At 34.8% G+C, this 15,053-nt stretch overlaps 1 protein-coding gene across 2 annotated transcripts in view; it reads left to right on the forward strand.

Annotated features, from left to right (window-relative positions):
* Nucleotides 1–15,053, forward strand: part of LOC110030858 (acetate/butyrate--CoA ligase AAE7, peroxisomal) — a 32,522-nt gene that overhangs the window by 9,899 nt on the left and 7,570 nt on the right. For both annotated transcript variants that reach the window (XM_020733805.1, XM_020733804.1), the window contains one exon: nucleotides 1,464–2,057. In XM_020733805.1, coding sequence (XP_020589464.1) covers nucleotides 1,464–2,057 — 594 coding nt within the window. The remainder of the gene's footprint in view (nucleotides 1–1,463; nucleotides 2,058–15,053) is intronic.

The following is a 15,053-nucleotide window of genomic DNA, read 5'->3' on the forward strand; positions in this document are numbered from 1 at the left end:
TATCTCCAACCCATTTAGTTTCTTGAATGCATAAGATATTTATCTTCCTATGAACCATAATATATACTAATATCATTAATTTACCTGCAAGAATATCACTATTTTAAGATCTTATCATGATATTAGTTTTATGGACTAACTTCTTTGTCTGCATCCATCCATAATATGCGAACCTTTACTTATTTGACTCTACACCAGAGCACCGGCGTACCGACTTTTGTATTTTTTTACTTTATTCAGGCCATAAAGCGTGCCGCATCCAAATTTGAAGAAAGCAAAAAAGAAAAATAAAAGATAAAAAAAGGGGAAAAAAAAGAAAAAAATTGCTTAGCTCAAGTTTGATGTGATATTTTGGATTTAGAATAAACTCGTGGATTTCATCATTGCCCATATTTGACTAGATCAGATTGATCAAGTTGATTGATTAGCATAAATTGAGCTTTGTAACCGGTTAACTGTGACTCTGCTTAGTAATGCATTTCTTCCTAAAGTCCTCTTCTATTCTTTCATAAGGTTCGCCACTGAGTAGGTGTTCTCATTGGAATTCACTTGTCGTTTGGAAAAATTTTGGGGTTGGCATCCATTTAAAACTTATCCACAATTCTAGCTTAGTGGCAACTGCTAGTTTGGCTTCCTCGTTATAAGAATGTTACCCTAAGGTAATTCATCTAGTTTTTTTGTTGTTTTCTATAACCCATCTTGATCCATTGACCTTAGCTCGTGTATAAATAAGAGATCATTGATTGAGAACAGGCATGCCATCATTCTATATTTTTCGGACAAAATCTATGCTCTTTGGATTTATAGTCTTTTTTGTAAAATTTTTATAGTCCCGATTTGACGCGTCATTTTTGTTTAAAGAATGACCTAGGTCCTCTGTAATTCCCAATTAATCAAAGAGAAACTTTGGTTGTAATTTCTGTCTCTACCCTTTTGAAGCTCAACCCAAATTTGTAGCAAGGCCTTGGTGTGACATCATTTAGCGAGCTTGGATCCAATATCCATCATTCTCGAATAAATATTTTCATGGTTGTGGATGGTGGCCTCATAATATGAAGTTACTATTTTTCATGCTTGCTATTTTCTTTCAATGTGCAATTCTTACCTGGTTCCTACCTCCAATTTTTGTCTTCTCTATTTATTTATTTAAATATTACAAATTACATAAGCATTCATTTCAAGAAGATTTCTCAAATTAAGATTAAACTTCCAGCAAATAGTTCGAATCAGTAGTTGGAAATGGGCTAAAGATTATTGGAAGTCCTGCGGATTTTCTGCTTGCAATTGCATTATGGCACTTTTGCTTTTTAATGTGCTTTTCTATTTTCTGTTGGTTTCCTCCCATCTTATCATTGGCCTTATTTTATTTGCACCTTACAAAAGTTAGTATCGGTCAATTTTTTGTGGTTTTTCCTCTCAATTCTTTCTGATTCGAAGAAAACTTAACTTTGTAAAGTTTACAGGTTTCTGTAATCGCCCCAAATGTTCCAGCTTTATATGAAGCGCATTTTGGAGTTCCCATGGCTGGAGCAGTGTTGAACAGTATAAATATTCGTTTAAATGCTCAGACAATTGCCTTCCTATTGGAACATTCATCAAGCAAGGTTGTAATGGCTGATCAAGAATACTTTTCATTGGCTGAAGAAGCTCTCAAAATCATCGCTGATAAACACAAAAAAGGGTATTTTCAGAAACCACTTTTGGTTGTCATAGGTGATGAAAACTGTGACTCCAACTCTCTACATGCTGCTATAAAGAATGGTGCTGTGGAGTATGAAAAATTTTTGGAAACCGGTGATCCTGAATTTGCTTGGAAGCCACCCAAGGATGAATGGCAGAGCATAGCAATCGGTTATACTTCAGGGACAACATCCAGCCCAAAAGGAGTGGTGTTGCATCATAGGGGAGCTTATCTTATGGCTCTTAGTGCTGCACTTGTTTGGGGTATGAATGAAGGTGCTGTGTACCTCTGGACTTTGCCTATGTTTCATTGTAATGGATGGTGTTTCACCTGGTCACTTGCAGCGTTATGTGGAACAAGCGTTTGCCTTCGTCAGGTATGTACTTGTCTTATACAAGTATTCCTTTTTAATTGATACGTTTATGCACATTATCACATTACTCTTGAGTTCTATAGATATTCTAAGTTGCCAAATGTGTTTTCTTTTTCCGTCTTTAACAAAACTACTTAATTTAAGTGTTTAGAAATTATTTAGATTCTTTCAAGGAAATTTTTTTTCACTATTAATACATGTATTTGTAAGAGTATAGCTACACTTCCCTAATAAATTTACTCAAAATATATAGGATTTGTTTTAAGGTGGCCAAATCAAAATGGACGATGTTGCTTATTTATGTTTTTGTTTACTTAATAAACCAAGCCAAACAATTATCTCAAGCTTAGTTCATTTACACTCGTAATTGCATTATTTGTGCTATACTATTTCAACTTGCTAGCATATATAATTTTTCTGGGTTGCGGGTGTAGCCCAAAATATATTAATTCGAATGGGTTCCAATTTATTTTCCTATATCAATTGGATTACATCAAGGATAGGCTTTAAGCCGATATCTTGTTGCTTCGGTTATGGATGTTCTTGCTGGACATTTATAGGAGGACGTACCTTAGTGTATGCTTTTCACTAATGACTTCCTTCTTGTGGGTAAGACTAAAGATTATTAAGGAAAAACTTGATTTATGGTGGTCAACTTAGAATCTAAAGGCTTTCGTTTGAGTAGAGTAGATCTAAAATTGAATATTAAAATTGAATATATGGAATGTAATTTAGTAGTAGTAGATCTAGTGGCAGGGTTGTGATGATTGGTGATCGAGTCATTAAAAGAAGTGAACATTTTAAATATATAGGTCTAGTGTTCAAAGTGATGGCGATATAGATGGTAATGTTATTAGTATAGCTCAACTTGGCTGGTTGTTGTTGTTGTCATTGTTTTTGAGGGTTACAAAGTCACATGAGCTGTAAAAAGAAAAAAAAAATTGAAAAGAGAAACTAAGACCAAAAAGTGGGACACCCATCAGGACTCGTATAAGAGTCATATCAGGAGATACGCAAAAAGACTGGCTCAATTTAGAGGGCATGTATTGGAACTATTGCATCAAAATTTCTAGAAATGAAAAAGTAGGTATAGAAGTTCTTAAGGTGCCACCTAGAAAATCAAGGCACAACCAAGAAGGTTCAATCTTCGTTGTCCAAGAAAGTTTAGATAGACCATAATAGCTGCTCCAATAAAATAATTATTGAATCAATGGAACACCCATACAAAACATGAACCAAGGGAAAGCTAAAATGATTCTCCAAACAAAGCAATTAGCAATGTCGGAATACTCTTGATTATGTTTCCATTTTTTTAACATGGTTAAAGAGGTTTTTTTTTTGAGCAAAATAGTGGAAATTCTAGCAACCCAAATGTCCCATTGTCTGTCTACCTTCAAATCTGGTCTACATTTTTGTGCACAAAATGAAGGTATAGATTTTTAAAGCTTTTATAGATATTATCCATAAAAGGAATATACTCCAAAATTTGAATTAAAGATATAGGAAAACAACGATTTTTAGATGGCATAATTTGCTGGAAAATTCAAAAAGTGAATCAAAAAATTATTTTTTGTTAGACTTTTGGCGGCTTGCCATCCGTAGGTAAAACTTGCGTTAGAGATGTATCGTGATAAGGTAAAAAGCCATAGAAAAATTATTATCACACCTTACTGGCTACCTGGCTGATGTTACTTTCCAGTAAAAAAGCCGTCACAAAGCACTGCAAAAAACATCATGAAATCAAACACAAGATAGAAGCTAACTTGTTGTCCTTATTGATTGACTTTTAGTGGCCAGGCCGCCTGAAATTCTTAGCTGGCAAGTAGATCGGTCTCTCTACCAGTAAATATGGCGGAAAATATTCTATTCTAACAAATTGTATCGATATTTAACATTGCCTAGGCCATTTGAAAACTTTTGAAAGCTTATTAAAAAAAGGTGCTAGTTATTTTTCTTTTTTCATTTTTTACTCCGGTAAAAAGCTGTATCAACACAAAATAATATTGCTAATAGAATCACAAGAAAACTGATCATTACATTGCATTCCACATTCAAATGCAACTGATTACAATAATTCCTTATAGTTCAAATAATTTCAAAGAGTTACAAGACTGTTGCTTAAATAAAATCATTACAGTTCTCTAATCCTTTTTTGTTTTTCATCTTATTCCTCTTTTTCTACTTTTGGATGCCTCTTTTTCTATTTTTGATGTCTCTTACACCTCAGTTTGCAGTATGATGATTTGAGCAATCTTTTGAGTTTCTATATCTCTGATAAATGTCGTCACCTGCATACTCACTAGCTCATCAATCATTTTGAATATGTTGCTAAAAAAATGTTGTCATATGCCTTACCTTGTGCATCAAAACCATAAATTCTTCCATTCTTCTTTCCTAAATCTGCTTGCCTCTACAGATCAAACTCTTGACCACTCTAAGATCCTTCTCTTGCAGTTGCCTAACTCTATATCTGCTTCAACCACATGAACTTATCCTACAAAAAATCAAAATAGTAAAAAAAATATATAGTTTTGAATTGTTAATAATTTGAACTTGTTTCTTAAATAGGCTGCTATGATTTGATATCTACATATTGCGAGTTGAGTTCTAGCGTGCAGCTTAGCAGGTGTGGGGTCTCTACCCATTAAATTTTTTTTTTGCGCGCACACTTTTGTAGTTAGTAAATATTGCATGAATTTCTTAATTTAGAAAAAATCTAAATATTCAGCTAAAAGCGAAATAAATTAGAATAAAGATATTGAAAATAAGGAAACTTCTAATTATAGAAAACTCCTAATTTAGCTGTCTGATTTCCGTCTTTCGTGATTGGCATATGTATGATTTAATAATTTTCATTCTCCTGCTATACCGAGTGTGTGGTACTAAGCCACTAGTATAGAGGGAGCTGCCCTTTACTCCACAGTTAGAAGCTCTATTTTGCTTTACCTACTTCTTACGAGTAAACTTAGAAATGGCCTAGGCTTGACACAAATTCACCCATATATACTCTCCAATCCATAGGGGCCTTTTCCTAGATTTCTAAATATCAGCGTAGATACCATGCAGATGAGTTGAGTCTCATCACTCGAAATTTGTTCAGCTATTATGATGCTAATATAGTCATAAAAAAAATCTTGTTAGCAAAATAAAATAAAAGGTTAGTTTCAGTAAGCATATACTTGATTGTTTGAAACATAAGTGAAAAAACGACTAAAAATATCCCAAACTCTCTGAATCACATATCATAAATGTGAAGTGAAATTGTTTGGCAAGAGAAATAATAATCATAAAATTTTCTTCTTATTTTACATACAACTTGCTCGGAGAGATTGAACTTGTATAATATAGTTAGTTCAATGTGATTAAAAAAAAAAGAAAAATCTTACATACATTATCCCATCTAGCTCAATGTACATGAGTGAATTAGGAGCATCAGCTCTACCCTCGGGCTCTGGTCGGCGGTTGTAAATGGATGGTGGAGGTGGTGGTTTAGTGTAGTGGATGGGCTCCCCCAACCTAAGTTGGATTATGTCGATGGGCTGATAATCGGTGGTGACTTATATGATATATGTGGATAAAATGGAGAGGTATGTACAAGATCTAGGAAAGGGTATGTCAAAGTTGGGGCTGGTGTGATCTGGGTGCTAATGATGATAGTGGTAGGTTGGCCAGTCTACGAGGTCTTGAAGTGAACTTCTTTCTCCTCATGAATATAGAGGTGACTGACTTGGGAGGAAGATCATCACCACCTCCTAATACCGTCTGCAACAACAAGTGATAGATCTATTTCAAAAAAAAAAAAATGATTAGTTCAAGTAGCAATTTTATTTTGGCATAAATAAATAGTTAAAACATTAACAAAATTATATCAAATTTTACAAATTAAGATGCCAATCAATGAATTTTATTATTCTAATTAGTATCACTTCTCCATTTCTTTTCATCATCCGCATGCTTAGAAAAATATTAAATATTTTAATTAACATTAGTAACTTGTAAGCTTGCTATTGTCTTAATTACATTCAGATATTTTTTTAGATGAGCCAAATCAGTTAGATTTTCATCATCAATTCTACCTTTTAGTTCTTTCTTAATTACCACTAATCAGTCCATTTATCACTTATTTTATTGGGGTACTTTGTATAATATACTTGATGTTCTTTTTGTGTTAAAATGAATAGGTTAATTTTAACATATATTTGAGTTTTCTTGACTTCAGTAATTCCATGTAACTCATGCACCCTAGTTCTGCGATCAAGAAAATGGTCAAACCAGTCACTATCACAACTAAATAATAACCCTTCTTGTGAGCACTAATATAATATAATCGCTTTATCTCTTGGAGAATATTGTAATTATTGGTCTCATTTTAATTATGTATGTTTCTTATAACAGTAAAACTAAAGTTGTCTGTCTTCCTAACTTTACATAATGAGCTGGTATGAAACTTAAAATCATTCACCATAAAATTAGGAATGTATTGATTGCTCTCTTTGGCACTTAAGCGAGATCTTGCTGTTTGTGATTCTAAATTATTTTATTTGGATAATGGACTTGCATTGTGATATATTAAAAATTTCAAATTATTTTCGTACAATAATTACAGTTGAAATAGTATTTGCAAGACTAGGCAACTTATGTATAATCTAAATCAAGTCGAGAATTCTTTTTCAATTTTTTTCTCTAATAATATTAAAATTAATTATTTGGAGCGAGCTCATAAATATTTGCATTTAAATTACACTCTGGTTAGTTTTTAAGATTGATTATTTTAATCATAATAATCAATGGGACTATAGTTTATGGAGCCAACATTTAAAAGATTATTCTTCATCGCAATTTATAAGAATATATTGTGTTTTTGCACTGGTCTCTTTTTTGTTCAAGTACATATGAATACATGTACTGAATGCTTTGCCTATCACTTGGAAAGTAGATAATGATGATTGTTGTGTTTAGGCACTATGAACATCATCATTTCATTCGGCTCTCATTTGATTGTTTTGTCCACATAGCTTAAAATATTCTTAGCAAAAATTGGTGATATCTCGAGTTAGATCTGCTTCATTGGTAAAGCCTTTCGGACATACTTTATGCAACATAACGTAAATTTATATTAGAAGAATCAAGCTAACGGGATGTTACTTGTTGGTTGGAGGTGGAGGAGTTGGTATCGGCCAAGAGAGAGTGCTCGGAAGTTTAGAAAAATATTTAGGGTTGCTCAGTTTTGGGAAAGAACATATCAGTTTTCTCACTGATGGGATTTATGACAGTAGTCATCGCAAATCCATGCATTTATGCCTTTGGAACACTTTGTAGTGGACCAAGTAGAGTTATAAACATCCAATGCCGTCCATCCTTTTAGAAACGCTTTTAGAGGAGCAAGAGAAGAAGAGATGGTTGACATTGTCATTATCATTTCAACAAAAAAAATGACAAATCTAGGGAGTAATCATGTTATAAATAGCAAGAGCGTCTACATTTTTAAGGCCTTCATTAATAGCAAGCTAATTATAAATGGACAAGATGTATAAAATAATTATGTTGCCAAATAAGATCATGCCATCCAACATCAGAAGCAATCATATGAAACCTTAGTGAAAAATTTTGAATCCAAGGTTTGCAGTCCCATTCCACAAGAACCATTCATCTCAGAATTAACATGTATTCTCTATAAGCATCTGTGAGGGATGTTGAACCCTGTGAATTAATAAAGACATTAACCTGGGAAGAGCATGAAAATGTAGCTTATCCAAAATAGCATTCCCATGTAACTCAAAGATGGACATTCGATTAATTCAGGGATGAAAAGAGGAAACTATTACGCCGGTGCCTAGCCTAAAGGTAATTTTATTTTTTATTAGCCTAAGGGCAATTTAATTTTTTATTAGTAATTAGTATTTGGAATAAATAGAGCTTAATAGTTGAGGGTTAGGGTTAGACATGGAATTGTTGCTTTGAGTTTTAGGGTTAGGGTTTGTGAGACTTTTCCTACCTCTTGAATTGTAGGATTTGGGAGTGGTCACCCACCTCTTATGTATTTTAGTATTAAGTTATTTGATGTTTTTGCAATAAAACATTTATTTTGCCTTAATTTATGTGAAAAAGTCGACTTGGATTGTATCAAAGTGGTATTGGAGCGTTCGATTCCGGGAATTTGATGGGATCAGGTCTTACAGAGTTTCTAAAATTGTAATACAGTTTGATTTAAAAGATCAGATCACAACGTCTAATGCCAAAATATTTGAGGGGAGCAGCAAATGGATTACAATGTAGAAAACCGCGATACAAAAACTTTGCGAAACAACTGCTTTGCATTGCGGTGTACAAGATTGAACGATGTGGGATAGTCGTGTTCGAAGCTAGCAGGGAAGCCGACGAGATCACATGAGCTAGCTGAGAAGCAATGACGAATCAAAGCGTACGCTTTGTGACCTAATCTGTGCGATGTAATTGTGAATAGAGCTAGCTGGGACACATGCAAGGGCATCGCAATGCAAATGATAGGATTGCAACGCATAGGGTTCCGTATGGTACATACGCAATTGAATTGGTAAAAACCCGATTCAAACTATCTGGGAAGCCATCAACGAGATTTTAACATACAATAGTTCCTCCTTTGTGTTCAAAATCCATGTTGGGAGGAATGGTGGCAAAAACAGTAGATTTTGGAGAAAAAAATGGAGGAAGAGGTGAGCCAACTTAAAATTGGGATGGATGAAAGGTATTCCATCATCGAAAACTGATTTGAGAGCCTGAAGGAGATGATGAGAAAGCTTATTAAGATGTAATCCAAGTCCCCGCCGGCGGTTCAATTTGCAAACTTGAACCAAGGAGTGATCGAAGAATCCTTGGCTGAATCCAAAGAGAAAGAGATCAACCGCAAGAACATGTGCATGAGAGGAACATGTGCGGAAAAACATCCACTATCAAGAAACCCCTCCTATGGATCTGATGAGGAGTGGATTAGATATTTTCGTTGGAGGGGGTTAGGCTTAAACTTGGAAGTGCGGTTATGTAGTGGGGTTTAGAGGGGCACGAAGGAATGAGAGAAGCCGGGATGGGTATGACAATGGTCAAAGGAGGGAGTTATATCTTAGATATATGGGGAAAACACCGAACGAAGAGGAAGTTAAGGGGGAGATGCTAGGGTTAGGAAGTTGAAGATGTCGATCTTCAAGGAGGAAGATGCACAGTGGTTGGTGCAGCAATATTTTGCGGTGAATGGGCTAAATGGGGAGGAGAAGCCCATGTCGACAAGGTTATGTTTAGAAGGGAAAGTCCAAGCATGCTTTCAATGGAGGGAGGCTAGATACTCGATTTGCTCGTGGGAGGAATTTAAAGATTGTTTGTTTCTGAGCCATTCGAGAAAGAGACCAAAACGAGCAATTCTTTGTTTTGACTCATAAGGGGACTGCCAAGGAATATAAGGAGAGATTTGAGCTATTGTCGAGATGACAGAAAGGTTTTCTGAAGCAGTATTGGAAGAGAATTTCATAAAGAGTCTAAAGCTTGACATACATGCAACATTTCATCTTTTGTTTCGGCTCAGATTGGGGAAAATTATTGAATTAGCGTACTTGGTTAAAGATAAAAATGCAATTGAATGGACTAACATGAGAGCATCACAAGTGGAGTGCCCTACCAAAATGTTGCAACCACGATGATACTAAAAACTCAAAAAGTGGAAGTGCAGAGGGAGGCTCCCCGGGATATAAATGATGGGCCACGACCAATGACGAGATTCAACCGCCTTACTGAGACAGATTAGAGAAGCCAACAAAAGTGTTATGTTTGGTGTGATGAAAAATTTTTCCCATAACACCGTTGCAAGGATCAAATACTGTAGGTTCTCACAGTGTGACGAGGAGGCAAGGGAGTTTTATCCAACAATAGTTTTCTTTTATCCACCTCTTTGAAATTGTGCTTCTTTGAAAGGGGTGTATTATTACGTCGATGTTTAACTAAGGGCAATTTTATCTTTTATTAGCCTTAGGGCAATTTAGTTATTATTATTAATTAATGTTTGGTATAAATAAGGCTTAATAGTTTAGGGCGAGGGTTGGGCAAGCGATTGTTGATTTTGAGTTTTAGGGTTAGAGTTTTTGAGAGTTTTCCTATCTCTTGAATTATTGGATGGGAGAGAGATCGCCTACCTCTCGAATTGTAGGTGCTTATCTTTTATGTATTCCAATGTTAATTGTTTGATATTTTTGCAATGAAATATTTGTTTTACTCTAATTTCTATGAAACATTGGTTTGGATCGTATTAGACACATTCCCAAAGCATGGGTGGACCACCTTATAGTGCCTAACCTTTAATATTTTATTACATTATAAAAATATCAATTTATGATTTTGCCCAATTCATACAAAAAAAACCCAATTTAATCACTTTTGTAATATATTTTCTTATAATTTTACATTCTTATTTATTTATTTTTAGGTTAAGAAAGACAAACGTGTATCTAAAAAGATTTGGGCCTATTGTTTAAAAAATTGATTTTAATCTATTAAAATTAAATAAAAATATGACACTCAATATGTCGCAATGAAGGAAAAGGGTTCATGTAGCCAACATCACTTAGTGGAATAAACTTGTTGTTGTATTTATTTATTTTCAAATTTTATAAATCTGATAATTTATCTTACTAATTCTTTTGTATTTCCTTCTAGAAACAATAATTATATATATATATATATATATATATTCATTTTATTATTATTATTTAATGATTATGTTATTTAATTCTTAAAATTTTGCCCACCCTAAAAAAATGGGGTGGTCTCGTAGAGGTAGCAATGATATGAAGACATTTCCAGAATTAGAGGGCATTACAAGTGCAAAATCTCCAAACAGAGGTATACTTAGTAGGGAATGTACCCTCAAATCCTCTAAATAAGCTTACACAAGAAACCTATGGAAATTGATTGAAATAATAGTGAGACTTGCATTGGTTGTATCCAGTTAGTACTTTAGTTCAGGAAAACCAATCTTTCTATTTTTATTTATTTGTAAATGCGGTCTTAGATCTATATGGTTAGCTTAAATGGGCCAAGGACTGAAAGACACCATCTTCTTAGGCGCCAGAAGTCTTCATGATCAATTGTTGTAGATTACATGATAAAGGTAATTATTTAATTTTGCATTATCTTTCTAGGATTAAATTTTTTTTTGAAATGCTTATATGATTAAGAAATTTTAACAACCAATATTATTATTACCAAGTATAGTTACAGCAATAATTTAGTTAATATTATTAAATTTTTTATTAAGTATAATTAGATTTCATATTGTTTTATATCCAGTAAAAAAAAGGCTTTGTTCATAATGTATTTAATTTTGCTATAGATTGCATGATAAATCAAAATTATTGGTCTTAAAATAAATATTTTTGATATTTTTTTGTGAAAACTGTCTTTTTTTTTTTGCATGGCAACGTTTCTATCTGTTAGAAATAAGTAATTTGATTATTTTTTGAAATTTATGAAATGATGATATGAAACCTAATAAAAATGTCTTGCCGCTCGCTTAGAAATGTCTAACATCTGAACTAAATTTAACTTAGAATATTCTCAAGCCTATTTCGCTTTGGGGTGTGCATTAGTTGGCTGAAGAATCAAGCATAATTGAATATATTTATTGATTTGGATCAGTTTGTGAAATCACCATTTGATTTTTGATTTTTGGTTTTAGGTTAATGGTTCTTTGGACTACTGTTGGTGGTTTGATTTGAAAAAAAAAAAAAAATTAATAAAAAGCCGAATCATATTGTTGTTAATTTAAATCTGTTAACCGTTTGGTTTAAAAATTTATCAAACAACCTATCCAAATTGACTGGATGCACATCCCTTATTAAGATTTTTAAAATTGGTTAAACCAAAATTGAATCAAATAGACATAATTATATTTTGATTCAATTTAATGAGGCTCTACATATTATTTGATTGGTTCAATTCCATCTATTGTTTGGTTTCATTTAATTTTTTTAAGAAATCTGTGAAGAAATTGAGCTGAACTAACCGAATGCACACCCTTATAGTTGCTCTTCATTTGAAGAGTAGCATATTATATGGGTGAAAGTTTAGCATAAAAGTTTTGAAGTTGTCAAATTTGGAATTAAATATTGTGAGCTATAAATTTATGCGTCAATACTTTATGCTCTCAAAAAAGAAAAAAAAAACAAAATAAAAACCTTGATTAGCAAAATACCACCTATGTTTTATAAGATAATGGTTTTTTTTACTTTACACACACACACACACACACAAATATATTTCTGAAAGAAAAATTAGTCTTTGTATGCCTCATAATATGCATGATTGAACAATTATTTCTGCTTTGTTTTTATTTATAGAAATATGACAGTTCATTTCGGTCAAATATATCCTTATATTTGAAATATGTGGTATAGTTTCTGTTAGGGCTGGAGCCCGATTACGCCACCCCTGCCTCCCCTTATTCGCGAATCGACACTTCCTCTCCCGTTCGGCTCCCGTCTCCCGCACGCGCGAAGCTTCTTGCCCGTTACTCCTTTGTCGCGAAAGGTCGCGACTCCTCCCGTCTCTCTCGCTCCTATTTTTCGCGAACCGCTCCTATTCGCGACAATATCTATCTCTCTTTCTCCCGTTCGCTATCTCTCCCCGTCCGTGCGATTTCTCCCGTCCCTGCGTGCGAAAGAAGCCCGCCGAGAGAGAAATTCCCGCGCGATTCCTCCTTTCTCCATTCTCTGGTTTTGCGATCTACTGTAGGCATTGCAGGAAGAAGATTTCTCCTTTGAATTCTTCTTGAGGCTTACGAGAGTAGAAGAAGGAAGAAGGAAAAGAAGAAGATAGTGAAGAAGAAGAAGAAGGTGCTTATTCTTGATTCTTCTTGTTGGCTTGGAGCAAAAAAAAAGTTGTGATCAAACGGTGTAAATTCCTCAATTAGTAAAATCCTCTGCAACTCCGTGGATGTAGGCAATTTGCCGAACCACGTAAATCTGTGTGTTTTTGGTGTTAATTTTCTCGTGCTATATTTATTCGCTTCGTAGTCGATCGTTATAAATTTCAAAGTTATCATAACAAGGTAGAGAGAGACAGAGAAAATGAGTGAACGATAAGAAATAGTAATATCATGTTTTATTTATAGAATGATTCATCTATTTATATAGTAGAGGACACAATGATGATATTATATTTTTGTCTATGTTTTAAATAGGTCTGTACAAGGGTATTTCTAGTAGTTTGCATGTATGAGCTTATTGTTCGAGTGCTTTCTGGCTTGGCTGGCTATGCTTAACTGGCTTCAAATTGATGAAACCAACTCGATTGATTGAGCTTTAGTCGATATGGGTCGACCGACGGATATGACATGGTTGTCGATGCTTGGTCTCTAATGAGGAGCTTCTTGGGCGTCCATGGGATGACTAGAGATGTTGTGGAACTGTATCTTTTCTCGGATCGACGGTACTTAGGGTAGGCTACCACATTGGTGTATCTTTCCCATAGTGGTTTACAAGAATGCTCTCTCTCTCTCCTGACTAAAGCTCTTGTCTTACTTGATTTACGACAAAAACTGATCTACGACATTTTGCCTTACATAATTCTCTCTCTCTCTCTCTCTCTCTCTCTCTCTCTCTCTCTCTCTCTCTCTCTCTCTCTCTCTCTCTCTCTCTCTCTCTCTCTCTCTCTCTCTCTCTCTCTCTCTCTCTCTCTCTCTCTCTCTCTCTCTCTCTCTCTCTCTCTCTCTCTCTCTCTCTCTCTCTCTCTCTCTCTCTCTCTCTCTCTCCCTACACTTAAAATGGAGAATTTTGCATATATGACATACCTTATAATTCTTATATATTTTCGAATTTATAATAATTTAGTGTCGTACCTCAAAAAAATATTTGTGCTGATCGTAAAAAAGATATAACGGTCCACAAGAGAAAAATACAACTAAGACGGATCCTCTGCAATGAGATATTGAGGCAGACAAGTCAAATTAGGCCAAAACCAATCAAACCAAAAGGTGGACAAGAAGACAACCACACGATCCAAATGCAAACCATTCGATCGGAAACAATACAAGAGAGCGTTTGAGATATCCGTTGTAGGAAACTCGATTCAATGAGATATCCAGCCAATTTCGTGGTTGAGCTGATCCAACGGAAGAGTCAATTCCGCATATCTCTAACCATCAAAGGGAGACCTAAAGACTTATCAGCAATGATTAAAGATAGTCAATCAAGCTGGATCAGTCGATCGAACCCGATCAACTCATCTCAGCCGACCAAGCTGACCAAATCAAGTCAAATCAACAAAAACATTAGTCGGCCTCGACAGAAGGCAACCGAACAATGAGCAACACTTATAGAATAAGAAATACTATAGGCTAAACCCTCTTCAAATAAGGGTAAACATGTAACATCATCTATCTTAACATTTCGTGATATTATTTATTAGCGTTAGGAACTGCCATGTAAGCTACCGCCGGAGATGGGCCCACATAGAGACGGTGAGACGGCCCAGGCGGACTTCTGCGTGGACCCGACTGCAGCACGGGCCTGCGATCCGCCACCTGGACCTGGACCTGGTGGTGGTGGGCCCTACCTAAACGCACGCGCGACCTCGGCTGTTGATAAATAGAAAATTAGCATTAATGATTTACTATAATAAAATAGAGATGTTTTATTATTAATTAAAAACTAAAGCATGATTAATATACATTGGTCGGTTAATGTATCTGTCGCATCTCGATCGCTTCGGCACGTATGAGAAATTGTTTGAAGCGCGAAAAATTCTAGAAGAGATGTATACATTTTTGTCTTTATATTATTATATTATAAAATAAAATATATAATATTAGAAGTATTTACATATTGTAAATTATAAATGTGTTGGCTTGTAGGAGAGGCGACGTGGCGCCTGGAGATCCGCCGAAGATAATTTGGCGAACATCATACCTAGCCGACCGGCATCTACTGGCTAGAAAAAAGCAGGATAAGAGCCATCATAGGCTCCCGATCCCATCCACAG

Source organism: Phalaenopsis equestris, unplaced genomic scaffold (genome assembly GCF_001263595.1).
Source record: "Phalaenopsis equestris unplaced genomic scaffold, ASM126359v1 Scaffold000761, whole genome shotgun sequence".
Classification (NCBI taxonomy): domain Eukaryota; kingdom Viridiplantae; phylum Streptophyta; class Magnoliopsida; order Asparagales; family Orchidaceae; genus Phalaenopsis; species Phalaenopsis equestris.